General features: G+C 42.8%; 1 protein-coding gene across 3 annotated transcripts; it reads left to right on the forward strand.

Annotated features, from left to right (window-relative positions):
- The first annotated feature begins 4,926 nt into the window (after positions 1 to 4,926).
- Positions 4,927 to 23,381, forward strand: fn1b (fibronectin 1b). Of its 3 annotated transcripts, XM_040010665.1 has the most exons (46): positions 4,927 to 5,275; positions 5,491 to 5,616; positions 5,841 to 5,972; positions 6,215 to 6,346; positions 6,680 to 6,817; positions 6,901 to 7,047; positions 7,146 to 7,313; positions 7,509 to 7,691; positions 7,867 to 8,043; positions 8,431 to 8,586; positions 8,704 to 8,832; positions 8,969 to 9,112; positions 10,267 to 10,388; positions 11,135 to 11,303; positions 11,393 to 11,569; positions 11,676 to 11,804; positions 11,895 to 11,984; positions 12,074 to 12,268; positions 13,085 to 13,363; positions 13,473 to 13,736; positions 13,830 to 13,924; positions 14,158 to 14,326; positions 14,552 to 14,638; positions 14,816 to 15,007; positions 15,721 to 15,999; positions 16,212 to 16,403; positions 16,488 to 16,577; positions 17,129 to 17,395; positions 17,517 to 17,633; positions 17,722 to 17,883; positions 17,971 to 18,126; positions 18,239 to 18,355; positions 18,536 to 18,805; positions 18,899 to 19,086; positions 19,165 to 19,252; positions 19,346 to 19,525; positions 19,611 to 19,700; positions 20,273 to 20,461; positions 20,560 to 20,649; positions 21,034 to 21,470; positions 21,552 to 21,690; positions 21,788 to 21,949; positions 22,036 to 22,161; positions 22,258 to 22,364; positions 22,462 to 22,554; positions 22,686 to 23,381. In XM_040010665.1, exons 1-46 carry the CDS (start codon positions 5,134 to 5,136, stop codon positions 22,761 to 22,763), a joined length of 7,359 nt encoding a protein of 2,452 aa, XP_039866599.1. In that variant the 5' UTR covers positions 4,927 to 5,133; the 3' UTR covers positions 22,764 to 23,381. The 3 variants fall into 3 exon arrangements, with proteins under 3 accessions (XP_039866599.1, XP_039866601.1, XP_039866600.1); XM_040010667.1 differs by lacking the exon at positions 15,721 to 15,999; XM_040010666.1 differs by lacking the exon at positions 5,491 to 5,616.
- The last annotated feature ends 246 nt before the right edge of the window (positions 23,382 to 23,627 follow it).

Genomic DNA, 23,627 nt, shown 5'->3' on the forward strand with positions numbered 1-23,627 from the left:
GTATTTTAAAATTCATTAATCCATCGAATCTTTCCTGACTGTCAAAGCCCAAATTGGGTTGACAGATTGGGTCTACTTCTTAGACCTTCTTTGTCAAAGCTGTCAAGAGCTTCCCTCACTTTTAGCGCCTTTGAGCACAATAATCTGATTCTTTTTGCCCCCTTTAAGCAGAGTGTTATTAGCATTATAGGTTGTTATTGGTTGATATTTGTCATTTATGCTAGCGTGCTTGCTAACTTAGTGACAAAAATGAATGAATGATAAATGATAAATGCACCTTGCTAAGTTAGCAAATACTTTAGCATTAATGTTAGCATACTTGCTAACTAACTACCAACAAAGCTAAGTAGCCAAGTTCCTTGTTTTCCACCAGCTTAGGTGAAGCACAGTAAACAGCTATCAGTTATAGTTACCTATACATGTTTTTATAATTGAATTTTTTTTGGTGTAAAGCTGAAAATCTTCACATAAGAGTCTATGGGGGTGACTCACTTTAGGAGTGAGTCTCCAGTAACCACTTGAGAAACTAGATTGTGGCATGTCTTGATGCAAGCCCTAACAGCCAGGTAAAGAAATCCCCCAAAAGTCAACTTTTTCGGACAGATTCTGGCATGTTGGCATTTTTCAGCCTTGAAGTTGAAAAAGTAAGAATGAGAAAGCATTAGAAAAAAAAGCCATTGTAGCATCCAGAAGGCTGACAAAATTGCATTTAAGTTGTCATTTGCTTATAAACTCAGTTGCTTTTTGTGATGTGTCCAACATTTTGCCTGGTCTCTTTGCTCCTCTGGACTCCTGACCATGAAGTTAGCTCATTTCACAGGCGTGTGACTTTCTTGTGTGACTCAACATATAATTCAGGCGAAGTTATTAGTACCCCTCACATGTCAAATCCAACCCTCACTGTCACTCTTTAAATGACCCAACCCAATCTGGTTTCCACAGTAACTTTGCTTTGTAGCAGTGTGTTGTGGAATCTTTGGTAAGTGCTTCGTCACAGTTTGCATTCACAACCACCATCCCTCCTCACCGACCTCTAACATTTGTTCCCAGGAGTGCAGCAGCTCTTCGCATCCTGTGCAGAAAATTCTGACTGATTCAGACGTGAGCAATGACGAGGATCATTGAGAATGCTGACAACCTTAAATTATGTTGCTCAACTGTCTTCATCCACTGACTGTCTGCAGCATGAACTTCTGCATAACAACTTTGTTTTCTATGTTTCTTATATTCCTCTAGAAGAGCGGTGCCTTCTTCATGTTCAGATTTTCATTGCATTTCTATTCCAGGCAGAGAGCTGAAGGCAAACAGTGGAAGAACAGCCATAAGTGGGTGTGACAGTCAGTCAGTCACGATTGCTGCTCATCTCCTCCTTCACTCTTCCAGTCTATAAGCCAGACATATTACCCTCCAGCTTTTTCTTTCCAAACACTTTCCATTTTCGTTTCCATCTTTCTCTATCATTTCACACACACCCCTATGTATTTCATCTCTCCAGTTTTTCCATCCAGCTGTGGCCATTTGGCTCTCTTTCTCCAAATTGGCTGTACACAGTTTGGTGAAGCCAGGATGGAGAACCCCGCATTACAAACAAGTACTAGAAGGCTGTACATATGTTACCGATTGGCACACCTTAAAACAAATTTGCCTTCCAGATTTGGAGGAGGAAACTCCACACAAAACACTTAATTTCACATTTTATAGCTTTTAGTTTGAGTAGTTCACCAGAAAATAATTAGATGAGGAAATTAATAATGAAATTAACACCAGTTTTGTCTACTTAACCTAAGGCTACAGAGCAACTAACTGATAAGCTTAGCAACAAATAGTTCACAAGCTGTTGTTTCTACCCTTTGGATTTTGTACATATTTGTCAGAAACCTTCAGGACAGATTTGACCAACTCTGCACTGTGGACCTTTAACAATCCCTGCCCCCTTCAATTAATGCAGTAACTCAATGCATTTAGACATGCAGACATGGTCACGACAACCTGGTGAAATTCAAACTGAGCATTAGAATAGGGGAAAAAGGTGGTTCAAGTGACTTTGAAATAGATTTTTGCGCCAAATGGACTGCACTGAGTATTTCAGAAACTGGTGATTTGTTGGGACTGTTGTGCAACTATCTCTAGGGTTTAGAGAGAATGGTCTGAAAAAGAGAAAATATCCACCAAGTGGCATTTCTCTGGGTGAAAATGGCTTGTTGATGCCAGAGATCAGGGGAAAATGGCCAGACTGTTTAAAGCTAAAAGGAAGGCAACAGTAACTCAAAAATAGCGACTCCTTTAAACTAATGCAGAAGAGCATCTTAGAATGCGTGGCGCATTGAACCTTGAAGCAAATGGGCTTTAGCAGCAGAAGACCACACCAGGTGATACTTATGTCAGCTAAGATCAGGAAAGCGAGTCCACAATGGCATAAACGACATGAAATACAGATTTATCCTGCTCTGTATCAACAGTTCAGGCTGGTGGTTTAATGGTGTGGGAGATATCTTCTTGGTGCACTTTTGGCCTGTTAGTACCAGCTGAGCATTGTTTAAACACCACAGCCTACCTGAGTATTGTTGCTGACCATGTCTTTCCCTTTTCAACTACAATGTAACCATCTTCTAAGACCAACGAACACTAACGAATGGTGTTGAACATATTTTAACGAATGCTGACTTAACTTGAGTAAAGCTAAAAAGTATTCCAGTAATTCCAATATTGATCAACTTTCGGTAAATGTGGCTATAAGGATGAAACATATCACTCCAACAATGACTTGGGGCAGATAGTGAACAATTTTCTACCATGAAAGAGAAACAAATTCCCAGGTCTTCTCACAAACTCTTGGGAATAAAAATACAAGTGAAAAAACTGCAAACACTGTTTAGGAAAGTTCAACATTTTATATTTTACAATATTGTGCAGTGCATACATCAAGGCGTACATACTTGTTTAGGTGATCTAAATCTGTGGGCTTTTTTGACAACTACAGGTTTGTTAGGGTATAATGCAATGAAGATGTTCCACATCCCTCTGTCTTGCTTTCAACTGTATTCCTTTGTGTAAGAAAGTGTTGTTTTGATATCAGTGGAAAAAGATGACAGACACTAAATTAAATCAATCATACTCAGAAAACAGTCACAGCAGTTCCAGCTTTCAGAGATTATGAGGTATCCAACTGAGCTTTCAAATACAAATCATTCTGGGAACAAAGAAATCGTTATGAAAACAACCAGCGTGAGGGATAAATCTTTGCTGCAAAATAGATCTTATGTATGGAAAACAGAGACAGTGAGCAAAGAAGAGATGATATAAGCCAGGAGGCCTTCCAGGGGCTTTGACAGAGACAGCTCATAAATCTGACAGAGACATAACAACCCAAGAAATTAAGTCATACCCAAAATGCACCACTCTATGGAGTAAATGTTTCTCTCTTTCAAATATTTATGCGTTCTTTTACACCAGGATCACCCTCCCGAAAATGCATGAGTGCACATTCAGGAAACCTGTTGCACAGCAGTGAATATGGAAGTTGATGTTAAGTAACACTTTAAGGCTCGCCGCTTGAAACTCTCTGGTGTTTCAAGTCTCCACGCTTTGGCGCTGTTGCACACGTGGAAAGAATTCAGAGGCTTTTTTCAAACAGGGGAGATTGGTGACTCAGTTGCACTCCCTGTGCTTTTGGCTTTTGCTGTTTCTCTTCCTCTGTTTCCCAAAAAACATCTGCTTGCTGTTTAATTCTTCAGTCCTCTGGCATAACTAGTTCCTTGAACCTGAGGCAGGAATTATTACAGTCCGCAGTCGCGCACACAGTAGCTAATCTCCTGACCAGACCCATGAGTAACAGCTCATGCAGCGGGACATGTCCAAAACAGCACAATGTGCTCTGGTTTACTGTTTCCGCCCACCTTGGAAATGTTATTTCACTTCATTTTTGAGATATTTAATATGAATATATATATTTTATTTCATGTCATGGAAATTAATTATATATATATATATATATATATAATGTAAAAGTAAAGATAAGTGTGTTTTGATTCCCCAGGATCACACCAGATTTGAGGTAATTTGGTAACATTTGGGTTAACATGATTTCATTAGGTAAAAGAATGTGGTTATAAAACACCACATGTGCATCCAATGATGAATGTACTTCTTAACATTTAGAAGAACATAATTTTTTTTTTTTTTTAAAAAAGAAAAGAAAAATAGCAGTAGGCATATCCATTTAATCCTTAAAGAATTCTGGTATTTTAAAGTTACTTACTTTTAAGTATTTTCGAAAAGAAGCATCAGTTTTAGCAATAAAGATAAGATTAAAACAAAATTACCTAAATTTAAAGAAAAAATGATGATTATACCAGATGTTATAGCATGGACAAAAAATATACGTCTGTGAACTCCGTGAGCAGACATGGTGGAGGCATAAAGTTCCACTTTTTGTTACTTATCGACTCTGTGCCGAGCTGGGTAAAATTCACATACTGCAGTTTTATTTTTATTTTTTTAAATTATAATTTAATGTAAAATATGTTCAATCCGTAGTTTAGATCCATAGGTCCCAATAGCTGCACAAATCCATGTAGGAGAGTGGTGTGGGAATTATAGAAACTATAGCATGAGGCCATTACTGTGTAATTCTGGGATTACAGTATAACAAATGTTATGGGCATTTCTTTCTCCTTCTTTTTTTTGGCGGTTATGTAAGACTCGCACTGAATTGTTGCGCCTCAACGTGACTTCCCAACCCTACACAGGGCAGCATGTGTGCAGATGAACAGATTACAGAAGCTTATTTATCTTCATTGCTTGATGTTTTTTCTTCAAAATGAGGAGTATAAGTATTGCTCACACTTTGTCGGGCGGGTCTTCCAGTCTCCCGTTAAACCCCTCCTCTGCTGCTGTGGCGGTCCCAGTATAAAACCAGCGCGCAGCCCTCTGCTAGGTCTGGCGCACCAGCTGCGATTCGGCCAAGTGAACTGCCGAGAAGGAGCAGCCGAGGTAGCTGAGAATAAGGGGCAGGAACCAGCTCTCTCCAAGCCCTTTAATACTTCACTTGCTTTTTTTTTTATTTTTTGCTATTGCTTTTTTGCCCATCATCTAAGTTTTTTCTGCTTTTCATTGAAATCTCCGTTCCATAAAATGAAGGGTAGCCCGCTCACAGGGTTACTGCTTGCGCTGTGCGTAAGCAGCGCAGTTCACGGCTTGCCAAAGAAGAACAAAAGACAAACTGGCCAGTATCAGGTGTATCCCGAGCTTCACGATACATCGGCTATTAATCCAGGTTGGTACAAGAACTTATTCTTGAATTCAGGGGGCCTGACTGTGTAACTTCATGCATTAGAAAGATATTTCTAGTGCGTTTTGTGTTAAATGAAAACAACAACAACAACAAAGAAACACGTGATTTCGATATGTTTCTTTCCATGTGAGCCAAAGCAAACAAAAAGTTTAATGTTCATTCTACTGTTAAAATGTTTAATAATATATTATTTGTAGTCGGCTGTGAGGAAAACGGTCGCTCATACAGAGTGAACGAACAGTGGGAGAAACCTTACCTTGGTAGCACATTGGTGTGCACCTGCAGTGGAGCAGCAGGCATCAAGTGTAAAACTAAGCCTGAAGGTTAGTGCGTCTTTGTAGTGCACTATCACTTGTTTCACGACTCTTGTGTTGATCCCGACAAGTGAAAATAATAAAAAAAGAAAGAAAAACAAAACACACAAAAAGCAACGAATACACGGAGAAAAGCACAGATGTTGTGCGTTTTTACGCAGCAAGAGAAGACTCCAGAACAGCTTCTCGGTAAGAGCCTCTTTAACTTTGTGCTGTTTGTTTTTTCCTCTCAGTGGAGGAATCCTGTTATGATAAGTACAATGACCGGACATACCAGGTGGGTGAAACCTATGAGAGATTACATGAGAGGATGACTTGGGACTGCACCTGCATTGGTTCCGGCAAGATCAGCTGCACAATAGCGCGTGAGTTCCTAGAATACCAAATACTAACCTTGTTGAAACAGCATAATGTGCTGGAGTGGTATGTCTTAGCATGGTAGTTTTTTCTTCGTCAAAGTGCATGACACACATGGCAATACCTCTGCATGGTTCAGTTTATTCCTGAAATTAAGTTTAAATTATTGAACCAGAATTTGTATATGTGTGCCATCTCGCATATACAAGAGGTCTTTGAAATCAGCAAGTTCACATTTTGTCATTCACAGATCGATGCCACGATGGTGGGAGGTCTTATAAAATCGGGGACACTTGGCAGAGGCCTCATGACACCGGTGCCTACATGTTGGAGTGTGTGTGTCTTGGAAATGGCAAAGGAGAGTGGACATGCAAACCTCTCGGTGAGCAGGGCAGAAAAGAAAATTTCACAAATGAACTATGAAAAGCAGACAAATGTAAAATATTGCAAAAGATCAAAGTTTATATATTCATCATACACACAAACATGGATGCACACACACACATTTCCCAGAAGCGTGACTCTTTGATACCACTGCAAATATTTGACATGAGTCCAGTCAAACAAGATAAGCGAGTGAGACAGCATGTCCTCTGATTTGCTCATCTTTCACTCCAGCTATTGATTTTTGTTTGGTTTATGTCTAATACAAATTGCCCAGTGTGATTTAGATTCTGCAGATTCAGTAAATCAAGATTTGTTTATTTTTCTGCAGGGGAAAGGTGCTATGACAATAGCTTAGCTGCCACGTATGCTGTAGGAGACACCTGGGAGAAGCCATACCAAGGCTGGATGATGCTGGATTGCACCTGTATGGGCGAGGGGAATGGACGCATCACATGCACCTCAAGAAGTAAGCAGAATCCAAACATACACAAGCACAAATGCAAGCTTTTCTTCAGGGGCAGCTACTAACCACTGTTGTACACCAACCAGACCGCTGCAATGACCAGGATACAAGGAGGTCCTACCGTATTGGAGACACATGGAAGAGGACTGACACAAGCGGACATCGCCTGGAGTGTGTGTGCCTAGGAAACGGCAGAGGAGAATCAAAGTGTGAAAGACACAGCTCAGGAAGAGGTGAGACTTGAAAATCAGAAACCAGTGCTCAACAAGAGCTCTGAGCTTGTCGCTGTTAACAGACCTGACGTTGGTTGTTTTTTAAAATGTGTTTACAGCCAGAGTTGTGTTGACCCCAGTCCGGCAGCTTGAGCTTCCCGCTGAGAGAACCTGTCGCACCGACTCTGGAGCCTACTACTACGATGGACAGCGCTGGATCAAAAACCAGGGCAGCAAACAGATGCTCTGTACCTGTTTGGGCAATGGAGTCAGCTGTCAAGAATGGGGTGTGTACCAGAAGCAAATAAAATTGGGTATTTTAATACAGAAGTCTTGAGGCTGGCTCAAGTGGCTCTTGGAGTCAATCCCAGAGAAATTGCAGTCTTTTGTAATTTTCTGTTGGTTCCATTCAGCTCTGCATGTTGCTCTTTGATTGGTATACTGAAGTCATTTTTCCCACCCTCCCTCTCCTTTTCCCACAGAGGCCAGGAACCAGGTGTACGGTGGGAACTCTGATGGCCAACCCTGTGTATTCCCCTTTGTCTTCATGGGGAAGACCTACTACTCTTGCACCTCAGATGGGCGTTCAGATGGGCAGCTGTGGTGCTCTACAACCTCAGACTATCAGAGAGACCAGCAGTACTCTTTCTGCACTGAAAAGAATGGTGAGACTCAGGAACATAGATGTAAACTGCAACTTTGCCCCAAAAATTGATGTGCAGTTACTGTTGTCTAGCATCTTTAGTTTTGCCACTCACATAATAAAGATTGTGTGAATAATTGTGTGGTTAGAGCCAATTAAGCATGCATTTACTTGTATGTGTACTTTCTTGAATCCAGCAATTGTGACAACACGGGGTGGGAACTCCAATGGGGCCCTGTGCCACTTTCCCTTCCTCTACAGCGGTCGCAACTACACCGATTGCACCACCGATGGGCGCCGTGACAACATGAGATGGTGTGGCACCACCTACGACTATGATTCAGAACAGCGTTTTGGATTCTGTCCCATGGCTGGTGAGTGTGTTTGCTGTTTTTCTCATTTGAAGGTACTGAACTGGTATATTGTTATATAACACAGTTGGGCATTTAAATACTTTTGCCATTTTTGTTCCGATTGCACAAAAAGCTTTTTGTCTTCTTCTCATCAAGTCGTTTCTCACAGACTATAATGATGATTTGGTTGCAAGGTTCACTTGTAGACAATTGGGGAGTAAATAATTGGCACTTAAAGAGGTCATGGGAGAGTGATGATGCTATTAAGGCTGTTACGTAACAGTAACATACAAATTCTGGGTTGAAGTGGACCAAGAAAAACTCTGTGTCTGGACATACGCAGCACCATGTGAATGTATACGTGTACCAACACACTGATAGCTTTTTTATGTTTCCTTCTTTAATTAGCTCATGAAGAGGTATGCACCACCAGTGATGGAGTGATGCGCCGTGTGGGCGACAAGTGGGACAAACGCCATGACGTCTTGGGTCACATGATGCAGTGCACATGCCTGGGAAACGGCCGTGGGGAGTGGAACTGTGTTGCTTACTCACAGCTTTTAGGTCAGAGGGCTAAATCTAACAAAACCTTTTATATTTTGTCTTCAAATACTTTGCGAATAATGTGAAAGTTTAAATAAAAGGTGAATTCATCTTCCTGTCTTTTCTCTGTGCATCCAGATCAGTGTATAGTTGATGGTTTGACCTATGAAGTAAACCAGGAATTCACCAAGCGCCACGACCAAGGCTACATGATGAACTGCACCTGCTTCGGACAAGGACGTGGATACTGGAAGTGTGACGCTATTGGTACGTTCACGGCTCGTTACTGATTGGCTTTTTGGGGACTAAATACTGAGAACTGCTGCAGCTTCAGAAAAACAACCCCTGCTGTCGTCTGTCCCATCTGCTCCACTCTTTTGTCTCCTTGTGTTTTCTGCAATAGATCAGTGTCAAGAACCACAAACCAGGACGTTCTATCAGATCGGCGAGACGTGGGACAAAGCCATCCATGGCATCTACTACCGCTGTTATTGTTATGGCAATGGGATTGGAGAAATGAGATGCGAGCCCCAGCAGACCTACCAAGGTAAAAATGCACAGCTCTGTTTTAAAAGTCCACATGTTCTGAGTCATAGAGAGTACATGAAAGATGGGCGTAGCTACTTTTGATACCCTTTGATTTTTTGGACTGCCATTCTGAATACTTAGTTTTGGCATTTTAGGTGTTCCACCGTGGCCAGATCGACTTATTCAAAATAGTTTCTTCAGCATCTAAGGGACTTCTGTGGTCGAAAATGAGCCAGAATGTAAACAAACAGGTAGAAAATTTAGCCTGAAGAACAGCCTAAACCTAAAGCTTTTCTCATTTGTAACCATTGGTCTGAATGTCCTTTCTTTTAGCTTTTCTACCGACCTATATGGATTTTGGTGCTCAGTTCATGTTTGCTGTACTAAACCAACTCCCATTCATTATTGACTTCCTCCCACTTACTCCTAACCTTGCCAGACAGGTGGAGGGAAGTGGGGGTTTGTGGGTTTCTTTTTTTTTGCGTAACTTTAAAGTCTGCCAAATGTTGAAATTTTGGCAAGCTGGAGTTACCCTGTCTGTCTGATGCTGAATGATGTTTTGTTGACTTGCTAAGCTGGAACAAGGTGAATTGCTGAACAAGGGAGAGGGGCTTAGAAGGCAGTCACTTCCTGCCTTTGTTTAGTTGTTTACTGGGGGAATTTGTACTGCATTGTGAGCCTTGAATCAAACAACACTGACCTTGCTAAATGAATCTCACGCAATCAGAAAGTCCTATATCTATCTATCTATCTATCTATCTATCTATCTATCTATCTATCTATCTATCTATCTATCTATCTATCTATCTATCTATCTATCTATCTATCTGTCTGTCTGTCTGTCTGTCTGTCTGTCTGTCTGTCTGTCTGTCTATGGGTGTGTGTGTGTTCTCTAGGGAACAGAGACGAGATAAACCATGATGAATATAGTATGCAGACGTTATATCTGACTTGAAAATGTCTGTGGGTGTTTGAGCTGGTTTAGCATCGTCTGGTGGTTTGATTCTGTCCCCGAGCAATGACTCCCTCTGACAGAACTCACCGAAAAGTAGCCAACTTTCACCCACACTCCCTACACACAATGCTGTTAAGTTATGTGAAATTTTTTTTTCTCACTTCTACCCTTTCCTTTACTCCTGATATCTTCTCCTAAATCTTTTTTTTTCTCCTTAGATGGCCGCAGACCTATCCAGGTGATCATCACAGAGGCTGGGAAACAGTCCGACTCTCGCCCTATTCAGTGGAACGCCCCTTCATCTGTTCAGATCACCCAGTACATCCTGAAATGGAGAGTTGTGAGTCTCACTTTCACTCCCCTCGGTTACAAATTGCCTCCAGAAATGAAAGCGAGTCGTATTTCTTTGCTCAAAATTGGGCTTTAATTTTGCTGAATAGTAGCATTTAGTAAAGGCGGATACATTTGTGTTTGAGGGTGAGTGCCTCTGGTGAAGTCTGAAGGTTGAACAAACAAAGTGATTAGAGGGTAAACTTACTTGCCTTTGCAGTCTGTACACGCAGACACCGGTTTTTAGCAGATTCCCAGATAAACATCCAGTGTTGTTGTTTTTTCTCTTTGAAGACCTCAAAGACGTCTTGAGGCAGGTTGAGATGTTAATGAACTTCAACTGAAGTCAAACTTGCTTCCGCTTTATGGGTTTGGACTGTATTTCTTGGACAGCAAAGCCACTCAAAGTCTAAAACCTGCTTGAAAAGTTTATATTTTTCTAACAGTTCAAAGCCAGTTGACATACTCCTAATGGAAGAGCTGACACTGAATGGCTGCCCAGTCTCCAATATATACAGACCACAGGTTTATTTCCCAGAGCTAATTAATGACTCCACTGCACACCCTTTTGATTTATTTAGTCATAACTGTCTTTGCCCACAGGTGGATTGTACCTCATTATAAAGTAAATATAGATGTTTAAATCTCTATTTTTTCCCTAAGCGCTTTTGAAAAGTTCTTGTTGAGTACCTCTTCTTTATCTTCACAGATTAAAACGTTTAAACTTGTCAACCTCTCGTTATCGCTAATCTGCAGAAAAACACCCGTTCTCCCTGGAGAGAGGTCACCATCCCGGGCAACATCAACTCCTACACCATTAGCGGGCTGCGTCCAGGCATCACCTATGAGGGTCAGCTCATCAGCATTCAGAACTATGGACGCCGTGAGGTCACGCGCTTTGATTTCACTACTAACCTTGGCTCCTGTGAGTATGCTGTACAGCTACATGGCTACACCAAAGCAGCACATCTAAAGAAATATTTAAAATAATGCCATGCTCCTTAATTTCAAAAGTGGAGACATATGAGGGAGAGACGACTGCACCTCCACCTGTGTTGGACACCTCCGAGTCTGTGACAGAAATCACCTCAAACAGCTTTGTTGTATCCTGGACATCAGCTGATACAACCATCTCTGGCTTCAGGGTGGAGTATGAGCTCAGTGAGGAGGGGTCCCAGCCTAAAGTTCTGGGTGAGAGCCTTTGACCATCTCTGAAACCTCCGTAATGCCTCCATATTTCCTGCAGATCAATTCAGTTTTTTATTATACAGAGTTCTGACTTTTGACTGTGTTCCAGATGTTCCTCGCACATCCACCTCTGTCACCATCAGTAATCTCCTGCCTGGACGCAGATACAACGTCAGCGTCTTCGAGGTCCCAAGTCGGGGGCAGCCGAACCTCATCCTCACTACCTCACAGACCACAGGTAGGAGAAGCTCTCTTCTCCACTGTCGTGATGTTACACTCATAGTCACCAAGTGCGTTTGAAAGAATGATCCTCTCATCCTTTGGGCAGCTCCTGACGCACCTACTAGGCATGTTGTCAATGAAGTGGGAGAAACCTCCATCCAAATCAGCTGGTCCAGACCTCAGGCTCCAATTACTGGTAACAAACCATTTATTTTGTATTTGTTTGAGATATAAATCCTTTTTCTTATCCTGGCTGTGTGTATAACTGTATACTTGTGCCTGCAGGCTACCGTGTGGTCTACACACCATCAGTGGAAGGCAGCAGCACAGAGCTGACCCTCCCAGAGTCAGAGACGTCCGTGACCCTGGTTGACCTTCGCCCCGGTCTGCTTTACAACATCAGCATCTACGCCGTGGAAGAGGACCAGGAGAGTGAGCCTGTTTTTGTACAGGTCAACACTGCTGGATCTCCTACGCAAGGTAGACATAATATGCCTTTTAAACAGAATCAATTCACGAGTTAGCACTGTAAAACTTAATTTTTCTTTTTGTGAAAGATTTGAACAATATGCTGTTCTTTAGATCGCTCAGGATTCTTTTTAGGTGATTCTTAGCCTTTCGGCTGTCTGTGAAGGCTGAACAGATTCAGTTTATACTTGCAGCTGGAGATTCCTTATAGGGCCTTAGAAAGGGCTTTTCACTGCTCAGTTAAGAGGGCTTGTCAAAACATGGCTTTGTCAAAATGTGCTTTTATGGTTATAGCCATGCCATTGTAATATTTTTCTTCCTGTCTCCTTAAATATTATGGACCTCAGATGACTTCTTTTAAATCAGACTTGGCCGCAAAACAGTGACCTCTTTAAACTTAGTTTAAAACACTTAGAAAGGCAAGGATGCATTCATAAATCATTCATAAATCATTCATAAATCATTCATAAATCATTCTAATATCTTTGAGAATATTTTTAAATGGATTTCCATTTTAGACTCTAAGCTAACAGCATCTATTTTATCTAAGCCAAGTACAATTAAATTAAAGATTTTTAAAAAGCAGCAGTAATATTTGCACCCAATAATGCACATTTAGCTCTGTATACTTATTATATATAACTTAGGTATGAGTTTTATTTTTTTTAAAGGTTATGTTTTTACCTATGGGGCCTAATAAATGTAAAATAAATATTAAGTTCACATCTGTCTCCAAATATAACCAATGACATAGTAAAAAAACTCCTGAGGAGACTCTAAGGTTTGACTGTGACCCTTGTTAGTCAACTAGCACTCTCCTCTCCACAGAGGTGGTCCAAGCCCCCACAGACCTGCAGTTCTACGAGGTTTCGGATACGAAGGTCACCATCACCTGGACCGGTCCACCCAATGAGGTGTCAGGTTACAGAGTCACTTTCTCCCCCGTTGGGTCTGATGGCACTGACGTAAGGCCCCTGGGGCTGCCTGTCTCCACCAGTGCATACTCTGAGATAACCCACTTGCAGCCAGGCACGCTTTACCGCTTCTACGTCTATGCCATCAGCGGCGGAGTGGAGAGTGAGCCTCTTGTAGGAGAAAAGGCTACTAGTAAGTGCCACTTTGGAAAAAAAGCCCAAATACATAAACGCAGGGATTTTATCCAAAACACAACAGATCTTTTTTGCCTTACATGTGTTATGCTTTCTGCCTCCTCCAGAACCTGATGCACCCACCGATGTACGCTTCACTGAGATCGGCCCTGACAGCGCACTGATTGTCTGGGAGGCTCCTCGTGCCATTGTCAGTGGTTTCCGCCTTTACCTGAGCATCGAAGGCTCAAGTCCCATTGAAAAGAGGATCCCAGGCAGGGTCACCCAGTACCTACTGAGGAATCTACTTCCAGACACGGAGTACACTGCCACCCTTTACTCTGATCTCGAAAATGAGCTCAGCGAGGGCGTCACCACATACTTTACCACCGGTCGGTATTTGGAGAAACCGAACACAAGTAAAGACGGGAATAAATTGCTCCAATCATTTTAAAATATTGCCCCCCCCCTTCCCTTTCTTACAGCTCCCCAGATGGGAAATGCTCCCACTTTCAGTACTGAGGTTACCGACACCTCGATCATCGTCACCTGGATACCCGTCCGCAGGTTCAGTTACAAGGTTAGCTCATTACATTAAAGGAATCACTGGAGCTGTTTACTAACTACTTATCTCCAAGCAGTGTCCAAGCACATTTAGAAGCTAGCTGGTGAACATAGCGGAACCGTAAAGAGCCAAAGAGTCTAATATTTACTCTCTGGTGTGGGCAGATTTTAGGCCATTGCTAATTGTTTCTAATTTTTTTCTTTTAAGCGTATTCTCCAGTTTTTCTCATGTCCGTTTTATTCCCCCAGCTGTCTGTGCTGCCCAGCGAGGAAGGCGAGTCTCCCAGAGAAGAAACTTCTTCCTCTGGACGTGTTTATGTAGATGGTCTGACTCCAGGAACTCAGTACACCTACAGCATTCAGCCCATCTACAATGGACAGAACCGCGGAAATCCCATCACCCGCAATGTTGTCACTTGTGCGTATCTGTTTTAATTTCACAAATAAAAAGCCAGGCACTGTGGTGACTGCTGAACAAAACCAACTGTAAAACCAGTTGTGTGACCGATCGTCCGGTTGATTTGATGCTGCTCTGAGCTGACAGAGTGCCGTTAAAACCATTTGGCGTGATTTTGTGCCAGACATTTTTTGCTGCGCTAAAGTTTTTTTTCAATGCGTCATGGTCTGCTGTTTCTTGTTGCAGCTCTATCTCCTCCCACTGACCTCAAACTTGAGTCCAACCCGAACACAGGAGTTCTCACAGCCTACTGGGTAGCCTCCAAAACACCAGGTAAATATTGACTTTGCTCCCCACGCACTGACAGCCCATTGGATCACAGAAGGTCTCTAGACCTTGGCCTTCAAATAGTTTTTTTTCTTTTCACCAGAACAAAAAGCTGTTCCTGGTATTTCCTTTTGATTTCTAATATTAATTCATGAATTTGTTATATTTCCCGTCTCTCTGCAGGTATTACAAGCTACCGAGTGACAAGCAGACCAACTAATGGCCAGAGAGGATACTCCCTTGAAGAGATTGTTGCAGTTGATCAGACCTCAGTTGTTCTAGAGCACTTGACCCTGGGTATGGAGTACAACATCAGCGTGTTCGCTACCAAGGACAATGTGGAAAGCAGTCCAGTGTCCGCTATTGTCACAACAGGTAGGAGCCAGAGGAAGTCATTTACACGTGGTAGAAAGCCACAAAGACTAGTGTGTCTGGTTCATCGTGAGGAACAAATGACATAATTTTCCCATTCAATGAAAATGGACCCTGCTACTCCCATCCCCACAGAGCTTGGCCTAGTTTCAGAAGAAACTAAAGCTGCATTAGTTAATTTTTACCCACTAGATAGAAGAATAATGTCATTATGTACAAAAATACACTTACATTTTGAAGTTAGCGAAAAGATTACCCATTTCCACATTTGGTAGCCATGGGACTGTGTGCTGGAGCTCACTATTTGGCAACCAATTTAAATCTAAATGTCAGTGTTCTTTAAGCTCAGTTTTGGTTCAAATGTCTAATGCAGCTTTTTTTTTTTATAATCTACTGCTAGCATGATTATTGGCTAACTGACCATTTGCATGGAAATCGTGTTTGTCACTTGGTAGGGTGAATATTTTTGGGATTTTTTTGCACGTCCATTAGTAGTTTTATTACTGCCTTATATTTACCTTTAATTATAATTTTAATTCTGAATGTTTTCCAATCCAGTTATGTGTAATTGTCTTGCATGGTTACTGTTATACCCAGGTTCTCTGAAAGCTTTATCTGGAATTAAATGAATGTTCTTGATATAACCAATGAAATAATTGGGGCTTTTCTGTCTGTCTAATTTTGCTTGCGCTTTGCAACATGCCTAACCCTTTCAGACATCCCTGCTCCAAGTCAAATTGACTTTGTCGACATTACTGACACCACCATTGGGCTACGCTGGATCCCTCTGAACAGTACTACCATTATTGGTTACCGGATAGTGGTAGTAGCTTCAGGCCAGAGCTTGCCAATTTTTCAAGATATGGTGGAAGCATCTGCTGGTTATTACACGATTCGTGGTTTGGAGCCCGGTGTGGACTATGACATCAGTATCTTCACTGTTACAGAAGAGGGGGACAGCGAGCCGGCCACACACACAAAGCAAACGCATGCTGGTGATTTATTCTTTCAGTCCATCACTGGGGAGGGGTTGGGTCTTGATCTGAGGCACCTTTATTCTTTTTTTAAGTGTGCCACACTGCAGCAAATATCTGAATTTAATCATTTCTGTGATATTTTCTTTGTGCCACTGGAAGTCCTCCGTTATTTTCTTAAACTCATTGCGTTACCAGTGATAGCTATAGCTTATAACTCCTCATTTTTACAGCCATTCCAGCTCCCACCAACCTGCAGTTTGGAGGAGTGGGCCCTGACCACATTAGGGTGACTTGGTCAGTCCCCAGAATTGCCACACCAAACGACATCTCTCGCTTCGTTATCCGTTATCACCCGGTATCCACTGATAATGACATCAAGGAGGTCAATGTTGGAGGAGCTACCAACACCTACTTGCTGCAAAGTAAGAAGAACTCAGAGTCTTGAAAAGGCAAAATGACTTGTGCTCCATCTCGAACAATACTAATTGTACCAATCATCTTCACAGACCTGCAGCCCAACACTGACTATCGTATCAGTGTGGTGTGTGTGTATGGTGAACAAGAAAGTAGACCAGCCACAGGGACTCAAAAAACCAGTGAGTATCTACACAGGTGGCCTCACAGAAGAACCAAGGGTGTTGCAAATAAAAGATGGATGTAGCCCCCGAGTCTGAAATGTCCATCATTTTTCTAATGATGGGTGGGGGGAAACTGAAAAGAAGCATAAGAGTCTATAAAGATCCCAATTCTCACTTCACTGGTATTAGTTTATTATCTCAGTCACTAGTTTCTTGATGTGATGTTCATTAGGGTAAAAAGGGTGTTAAACGAGAGTGTGAATACAGTGTGATTGACAAGATGTATGAGTGCGTAATATCCTGCAGAATAAACTACAACAGAATAACTACAATGCTACTATAAATAATATCAACAATAAATATTTGGTCTCTTATTCCAGAGTTACCTAATCTATTTAAAGCTTGCCTGCATTTGGTGACTTTTTGTGTGATTTTTATTAATATCAGTTGATCCATTTCAGATATTTTACATTAACATTTGCTTATTTCTACTAGAAAGACTGTATTTGGCATTATCTTTGTATATAACTGAAAATGTATCTCAGTTTTTCACTACATTTTTCTTCCAGCGCTGGATTCCCCGACTGGCTTGGACTTCTCCGACATTCGGACCGACTCCTTTACAGTTCACTGGCAAGCTCCACAGGCTAGAATCACGGGCTACCGAATCCGCTATCAGAAGACCAGTGGTGGACATGCCAAGGATGAGAGGCTCCCCCCAACCAGAACCCACTACACTTTGACTGGACTGTCACCTGAAACCGAGTACATGATATATGTGTATGCTGTGAGCAGCAGCCAGGAGAGTCAGCCTCTGACTGGCACACAGGCAACAAGTGAGTCCCACCTATTCTTTTAGTTAGTGGGCGTGATCATTCCTCATCTGTTTTAATGTTTTTTTTCCCTCCATAATTATCCTCTGTGATTTTCTCTATTCTGTTATTTAATGTTTTTCAGTCTCTGATTCGCCCACTGACCTAGTGGTAACAAGATCCACCCCAACCACCGTCACCATACGCTGGGATGCTCCCTCTATCTCAGTGAGAAACTACAGGATCACCTATGCAGGAACAAGTCTGTACATTTTATTTTTGAATTCTTGGTTTCCTCTAACGTCAGCCACACAAGTTTAACACTTGGGCCTTCTTTACTGTCCTCTCAGGCGGCGAGACTCCTCGGGAGATTAATGTCCCAGGCACTCAGACCACTGCCACCATCACCGGACTGAATCCCGGCACTGAATACACCATCACAGTCTATGCAATTAGCGGACGAGGCGATAACCCCGCCACCAGTGTCCCCGTCTACATAACACACAGGACTGGTACAGAAATACGGGAAAATATTTGGAAAAGCAACTTAATGTTGAGTGTTTATGGTAAATCTAAAGCTTTATCCATTGTTCCTTTAGATATCGAGGCCCCCCCTGACATGCGGGTGGCTGATATAAGTGACAATGCCATCACAGTACGTTGGTCTCCTGCTCGGGGACCAATCAGAGGCTACAGAGTCACAAGTATTCCCAAAAATGGCGTGGGACCCTCCTACTCTGAGGATTTGGCTCCTGGTAAGGCCTGCAAGGAATGCCAGATGCTCACAATCAGATTGCCATGATGATTTAATTTTTCACACACAACACTCATCATCTTATTGGCTCCTTTTCTGCTCTCCTGTTACAGATCAGACCGAGGTGACTTTCACGGGTCTGATGCCCACTGCTGAGTATCTTGTGAGTGTCTATGCCCTGGGCAATAATGGACAGCCGTCTTCCCCGCTAATAGAAAATGCAGTCACTGGTTAGTCTCACTTAATTCACTTCTCTTTCAGCTCTAACTTTATTTGTCCTGATTCCCTTGCACTATGTTAAAGCTTTACTCTGCAGTTTTACTACAGGAAATTCAGGTAAATTTCCTCCAAAGCCAACAGGAAAAATCTATTTAGCACTGAGGAATCTTCCTGTTCCTCTTTTTCTGCAGCTATGGACCGTCCGAAGGAGCTCACCTTCTCTGACATCGACTCCACCTCCATGCGCATCTCCTGGGACAGCCCAGACGGCGCAGTAACGTCATACCGCGTCTTGTACACCAGTGCAGAGGAAGGTGAGAGAGAGCTGCGCCCAGCACCCAGAGGGGACCAGGACAGTGTGGTGCTTAGAAACCTTCGCCCTGGAACAGAGTATACTGTTAAGGTCATCGCCCTCCATGACCGAACACCCAGCTCACCGTTGGTGGGAACTCAGGCCACAGGTAGCGCTAAGCAGAAATACACCAAAGCATTTGTCTCCATTTGATATCCCCGTCTTAAAACTTTGGCCTTGACACTGTGTCTTTGTGCTTCAGTAATCCCTGCTCCCACCAACCTGGCGATCTCAGAGGTCAATCCTTCCTCCTTCACTGTGTCATGGCGAGCTCCAGATGCGCGCCTGACCGGCTACCGTGTAGTCGTGAGCCCCAAGAACATCAACAGCCCTCACAGAGAAATGAACGTTGCTCCGGACACCACTCGTGTTGTGGTGCCAGGGCTCATGGTAAGCAGAGTTCATGTGTGAATCTTTACATGGATCCACAATGGGTCAGTGAGTAAATATGAACTGTGTACTGTGTAGGTGGCAACCACATACCAGGTGCAGGTTTACGCTCTGAAGAACCCAGTCACAAGCAGACCAGCGGAGGCAGAAGCCACCACGCTGCAAGGTAACGTGCTGCGCCATAAATGGACACATCTGCAGACCTCACTCGCGGTGTAACTGATCCTTTTAAAATTGCTTCTGTTTCACCTCAACGCAGCTTTGAGTGCTCCTCGCGGCGTGCGTGTCACCAAAGTAACGGATAGTTCTTTCACACTGACCTGGCGTTCCAAGCTGGAATCTTTCACTGGTTTCCTTATTGAAGCCATTCCCCAGAGTGGATCGTATCCCACCATCACCAAGACCATCCCAAGTGAAGCTTACACCTACACCCTCACCGGTACGCCACACTTTAACGCATTTAAGGTCTTAAAAAGTGATTTTGGAGCTTCAGTCTTGTTTTAAAGTGTGTTTTTGTGTTGTAGGTTTGCGGCCCAACACTATTTACAATGTTAACATGTACACTCTGAGTGGGAACACAAGGAGCGACCCATTCACTCTCAGAATTCAAACAGGTAATGCAAAAATCCAGGTTTAAAAACTGCTTCTTCTTTTTTTTTTTAAAACAAATGTTAATTTCAGTGTAATATTCTGGTTTTTGATTTCTGTCATTACATAATGTTACTGATCTGCATAGTGCACATCACAGTTTGCTGCCAGGTTTCCTTAAGTTATGTAATTCAAGAGACAACTGCAACTAGAAGAGGCAGAAGCATGCAAGGTTTCCTGACCTGTTTGGGGCTAGCAGCTTGAGGTCACCTAAATCTCTGGCAGTTTTGCATTTTTAATCTGATTGTGTACATCAGTTTTTCAAAGATTAAAAAATCACACTCGTGATGTAGAGGTCACAGAAATGCATGTATCAGATATGATACTTCTGGCATTACAGCGTTAAAGTGAGAAATAATTTGTAATTTTACAGCCAAAATTACAAAATAAATCCAGGATGCTTGTATGATCTTATGTTGATAAAGGGTTAAGTGACAACAAATGCAGCTTCAGCCTCACACAGGTCACATCCTAGTTTGCACACACAGAGAAAAAAAATAGCATTCGGGCAGTTTAACAGCCGTATTTGTCCTTACAGATGCCCCGCTGGTCCAGGCGCCCACCAACCTGCAGTTTACGTCCGTCACCCCCTACTCCATCTCCTTCACCTGGCAGCCACCTGCCACGCAAATCACAGGATATTATGTCACCTATGAAGAGTCGGGAGGAAGACCACAGGAGCTTTTACCAAGACCCCACGCTGGCCAAAACTACGCCACCATCAATGGTACGTACTTTTATTTGACTTTTAAAGCTTCACGCAGGATTATCCTGACACACCAATTATGCCCTGGAAAAACAACAGTTTTCCTTTTCTTTGCTCAGATCTAAGACCAGACACGGAGTACATCATCAAGATCATCGCCATCCAAAACACGCAGAGAAGCACACCTCTGGTGGGCAGGAGCAGGACTCGTGAGTACTTATACTGATACTTTTTTCTCTGTATGGTGATAAATGTGAAGTAAAAAGGATCCATTCAGAGTTCGAGTCAGTTACTGGTAAGATTAAGGGGTGGAACGGCAGCTTTCATCTGCTCAGCTGGAGCTGTATGAAGCTTTAGATCAAGTGTGTTTCCAAAATCTAAAACGATAATACCCACTTTGTTATTTTGAATGTCCTCGCAAATGTCATTCAAAATATCTTGTGTGTTTGTAATAGTGCATTATGACACACTTTGCAGTGAGTTGCATTGCTGCGTATCCCTCATCCCTTTTGGCTGAGATGTGTTAGAGCTGCTCTGCTTTAACTCCCCCTCGTCTAACCTGCTTGCTTCCGTAACCTCGTCTCTCCCGCCAGCTCAAGACCCCTTGCTTCCTTTGCCTCTGCCCCAGCCTAACCGCCCTGGAAATGGCAGGCTGGATGTGCCTGAATCTCTGGACAACAACGTCCAGTTAGTGGGCACCAATAACCAGGATAGGTTTGGTGATCAGAGCCAGCATGTGGAGTACACAGAGTACAACAACAATGGAGACAACGGATATAATCGGAATCCACTTTCTCCCTATGGCCAAGTTCGTGAGCCCCTGGTGTTTGTGCCCCTTCCTGATGCAGAAGGCCGCAGAAAGCCCATTGTGAAGCTAAACATGCCCGTTGGACCCATACTCTTTAACGAGACAAGTGTGCCGCTGGAGGCCCAAACTCAGACCACCGTCTCCTGGAAGCCTTATAGGCAGAGCAACGCCTACCTGGTGTCCTGTCATCCCATGACACAGCTAAATGAGAAGATGTTCCAGGTAAGGGGCCAGTCCATTATTCAATTATTCTCATTATTCCCATTTATGAGAATAAGCTATGATTTCTTCCTCTCTACCCAGGTCCGCCTGCCAGGCACAGCCACTACTGCTACCCTGCTAGGACTCACTCCCGGAGCAGACTATAACGTTATTGTGGAGGCACTCCTGGGGGCCCTCAAACACAAGATTCTGGAGCAGACAGTGACTGCTGGAAACACAAGTAAGCTTCCAGCTTTGATGTATCTGAATATATTATTAAAGGAAACTGAATGAAGCCCATCGTGGTTAATTTTTCCCCCACTTTCTTCTTCCTTCAGTTACAGAGGGAGATTCCTCAAATAAAGACACGTGCTATGATGCCTTTACTGCCACCCATCACGACGTCGGTGCTGAATGGGAGCGGATGTCTGAGACAGGCTTCAAGCTGTCGTGCAGGTGTCTGGGCCTGGGCAGCGGCCACTTCAGATGTGATTCATCAAGTAGGTTTTTAGGGTATCTTTCCCCAATACGTGTACATGGATGGAAATTGAATAAGTTTCACTCGGTTACTGTATGTTCTTCTCAGAGTGGTGCCACGACAATGGCAACAACTACAGAATTGGAGAGAAATGGGACCGTCGCTCAGAGAACGGGAACTTAATGAGCTGCACTTGTTTAGGAAACGGCAAAGGAGAGTTTAAGTGTGAACCGCGTAAGGCCTCTTTAACTTTTTAATTGAAATGTTCTGTGGCTGTTACAAAGTGAATGAGCTGCGTGTCATTTTTAACCCAAATATCTATTCACGCAGATGAGTCCACGTGTTACGATGATGGCAAAACTTACCGGGTGGGCAACCAGTGGCAGAAGGAGTACCTGGGCTCTATTTGCACCTGCACGTGCTTTGGAGGACAACAGGTAAGACACGTGAGCCTTCCTCGTGTTCTCGTTACATCATACGGGATCATCCAGAGATACGGAGGGCGTGGTTAAATGCTTTTTTTGCCTTTATTAGGGCTGGCGATGCGAGAACTGCAGGAGACCAGGTGGCGATGTCGATGTCGGTCTGCTGCAGCCAATCAGATATGGCGACAACACACTGCGCAAAGTAAGTGAAATGTATTGAAAATCAGAAGATATAATACAAACTGTAAATATCAGTTTTCAAATTGCAGTAATCTGTTGTGTAACAGTCTGCACGTGTCAAAGTTTAAAACTGTGCCACCGTTCATCCTCCAGAACATTCACTGCCCCATCGAGTGCCTCCGGCCTGAACTGCTGGCAGATGCACACGCTCCTCACAATCCTCGGGAATGATGAACTGGTCATCTGACATCTGCTTTGCTCCCTTACCGTCAAGTTGCTGCAGTGTCTCACCTTGTAGAAGCCACGCTGTCTGCGATGAAACAAACTAACTGCCTTATCACATTGCTGACACATTGCCCTGCTGCCCTCATCATTAATCTTCACTTGAGTCTATTCACTGTCGACTTCCAGGCTTCTGAAATTGTGATGTATTAGAAACAGAAACCCCCAACTTTCTAAAGTTATTTAGAACTTGTCCAGTCAGATTTACGCATCTGTCAAATTGGCATTTGTTTCCCATTTAATTTTTTTTTTTTTTCAATTATATCCTGACCAAAACCCATAAAGTACGCACTGTGCTAAAAAATGTAGTTGTTACCAGTGTTGCTCAAACTGTCCTCAAAAATGTGCTTCTCTTTTCTGTAGCCCCTCTTCCATTACAGAGGGGTCGCACTGTGTGTGATTGACACATTCTGAAGTTCTGGTAATTTATCACTTTGATCTCATCGTGTGAATGTGTTGAACAAGGATGTGAACCGTTCTATTTTTGTACTTTGTGCCAAAGTGTTTCTACCGATGACAGATAGAAGTCCCTTATTTTAATAAAGCTGGAGAGATTCTTAAACATTACCACGGTGTTTTGCTTTCTTATTAGGGTTGGGGGGTGGGTTAAGGTGCCAACAATAAGCTTACAATGGCAGGAAAAAATATTTGCCCTCTTCCTGATTTCTTAGTTTTCTGCATATTTGTCACACTTACATTTTCAGGTTTTTGATTATTCATATTTTGCATTTATTCATTTATCCAAATCTGGTTGGCCCCATGTGAAAAATATATTGCTCCCTTTGCTGAATCATGATTTAACTGTAACCACAT

Source organism: Simochromis diagramma, unplaced genomic scaffold (assembly GCF_900408965.1).
Source record: "Simochromis diagramma unplaced genomic scaffold, fSimDia1.1 OVJJ01000603.1, whole genome shotgun sequence".
Lineage (NCBI taxonomy): Eukaryota > Metazoa > Chordata > Actinopteri > Cichliformes > Cichlidae > Simochromis > Simochromis diagramma.

Bases quoted from the DNA above. Each gene is read 5' to 3' on its own strand.
- fn1b (XM_040010665.1), top strand. From the start codon at position 5,134: ATGAAGGGTAGCCCGCTCACAGGGTTACTGCTTGCGCTGTGCGTAAGC. The intron at 8,044-8,430 runs GTGAGTGTGTTT...TTCTTTAATTAG, and splicing joins TGGATTCTGTCCCATGGCTG to CTCATGAAGAGGTATGCACC. The intron at 13,364-13,472 runs GTAAGTGCCACT...TGCCTCCTCCAG, and splicing joins TGTAGGAGAAAAGGCTACTA to AACCTGATGCACCCACCGAT.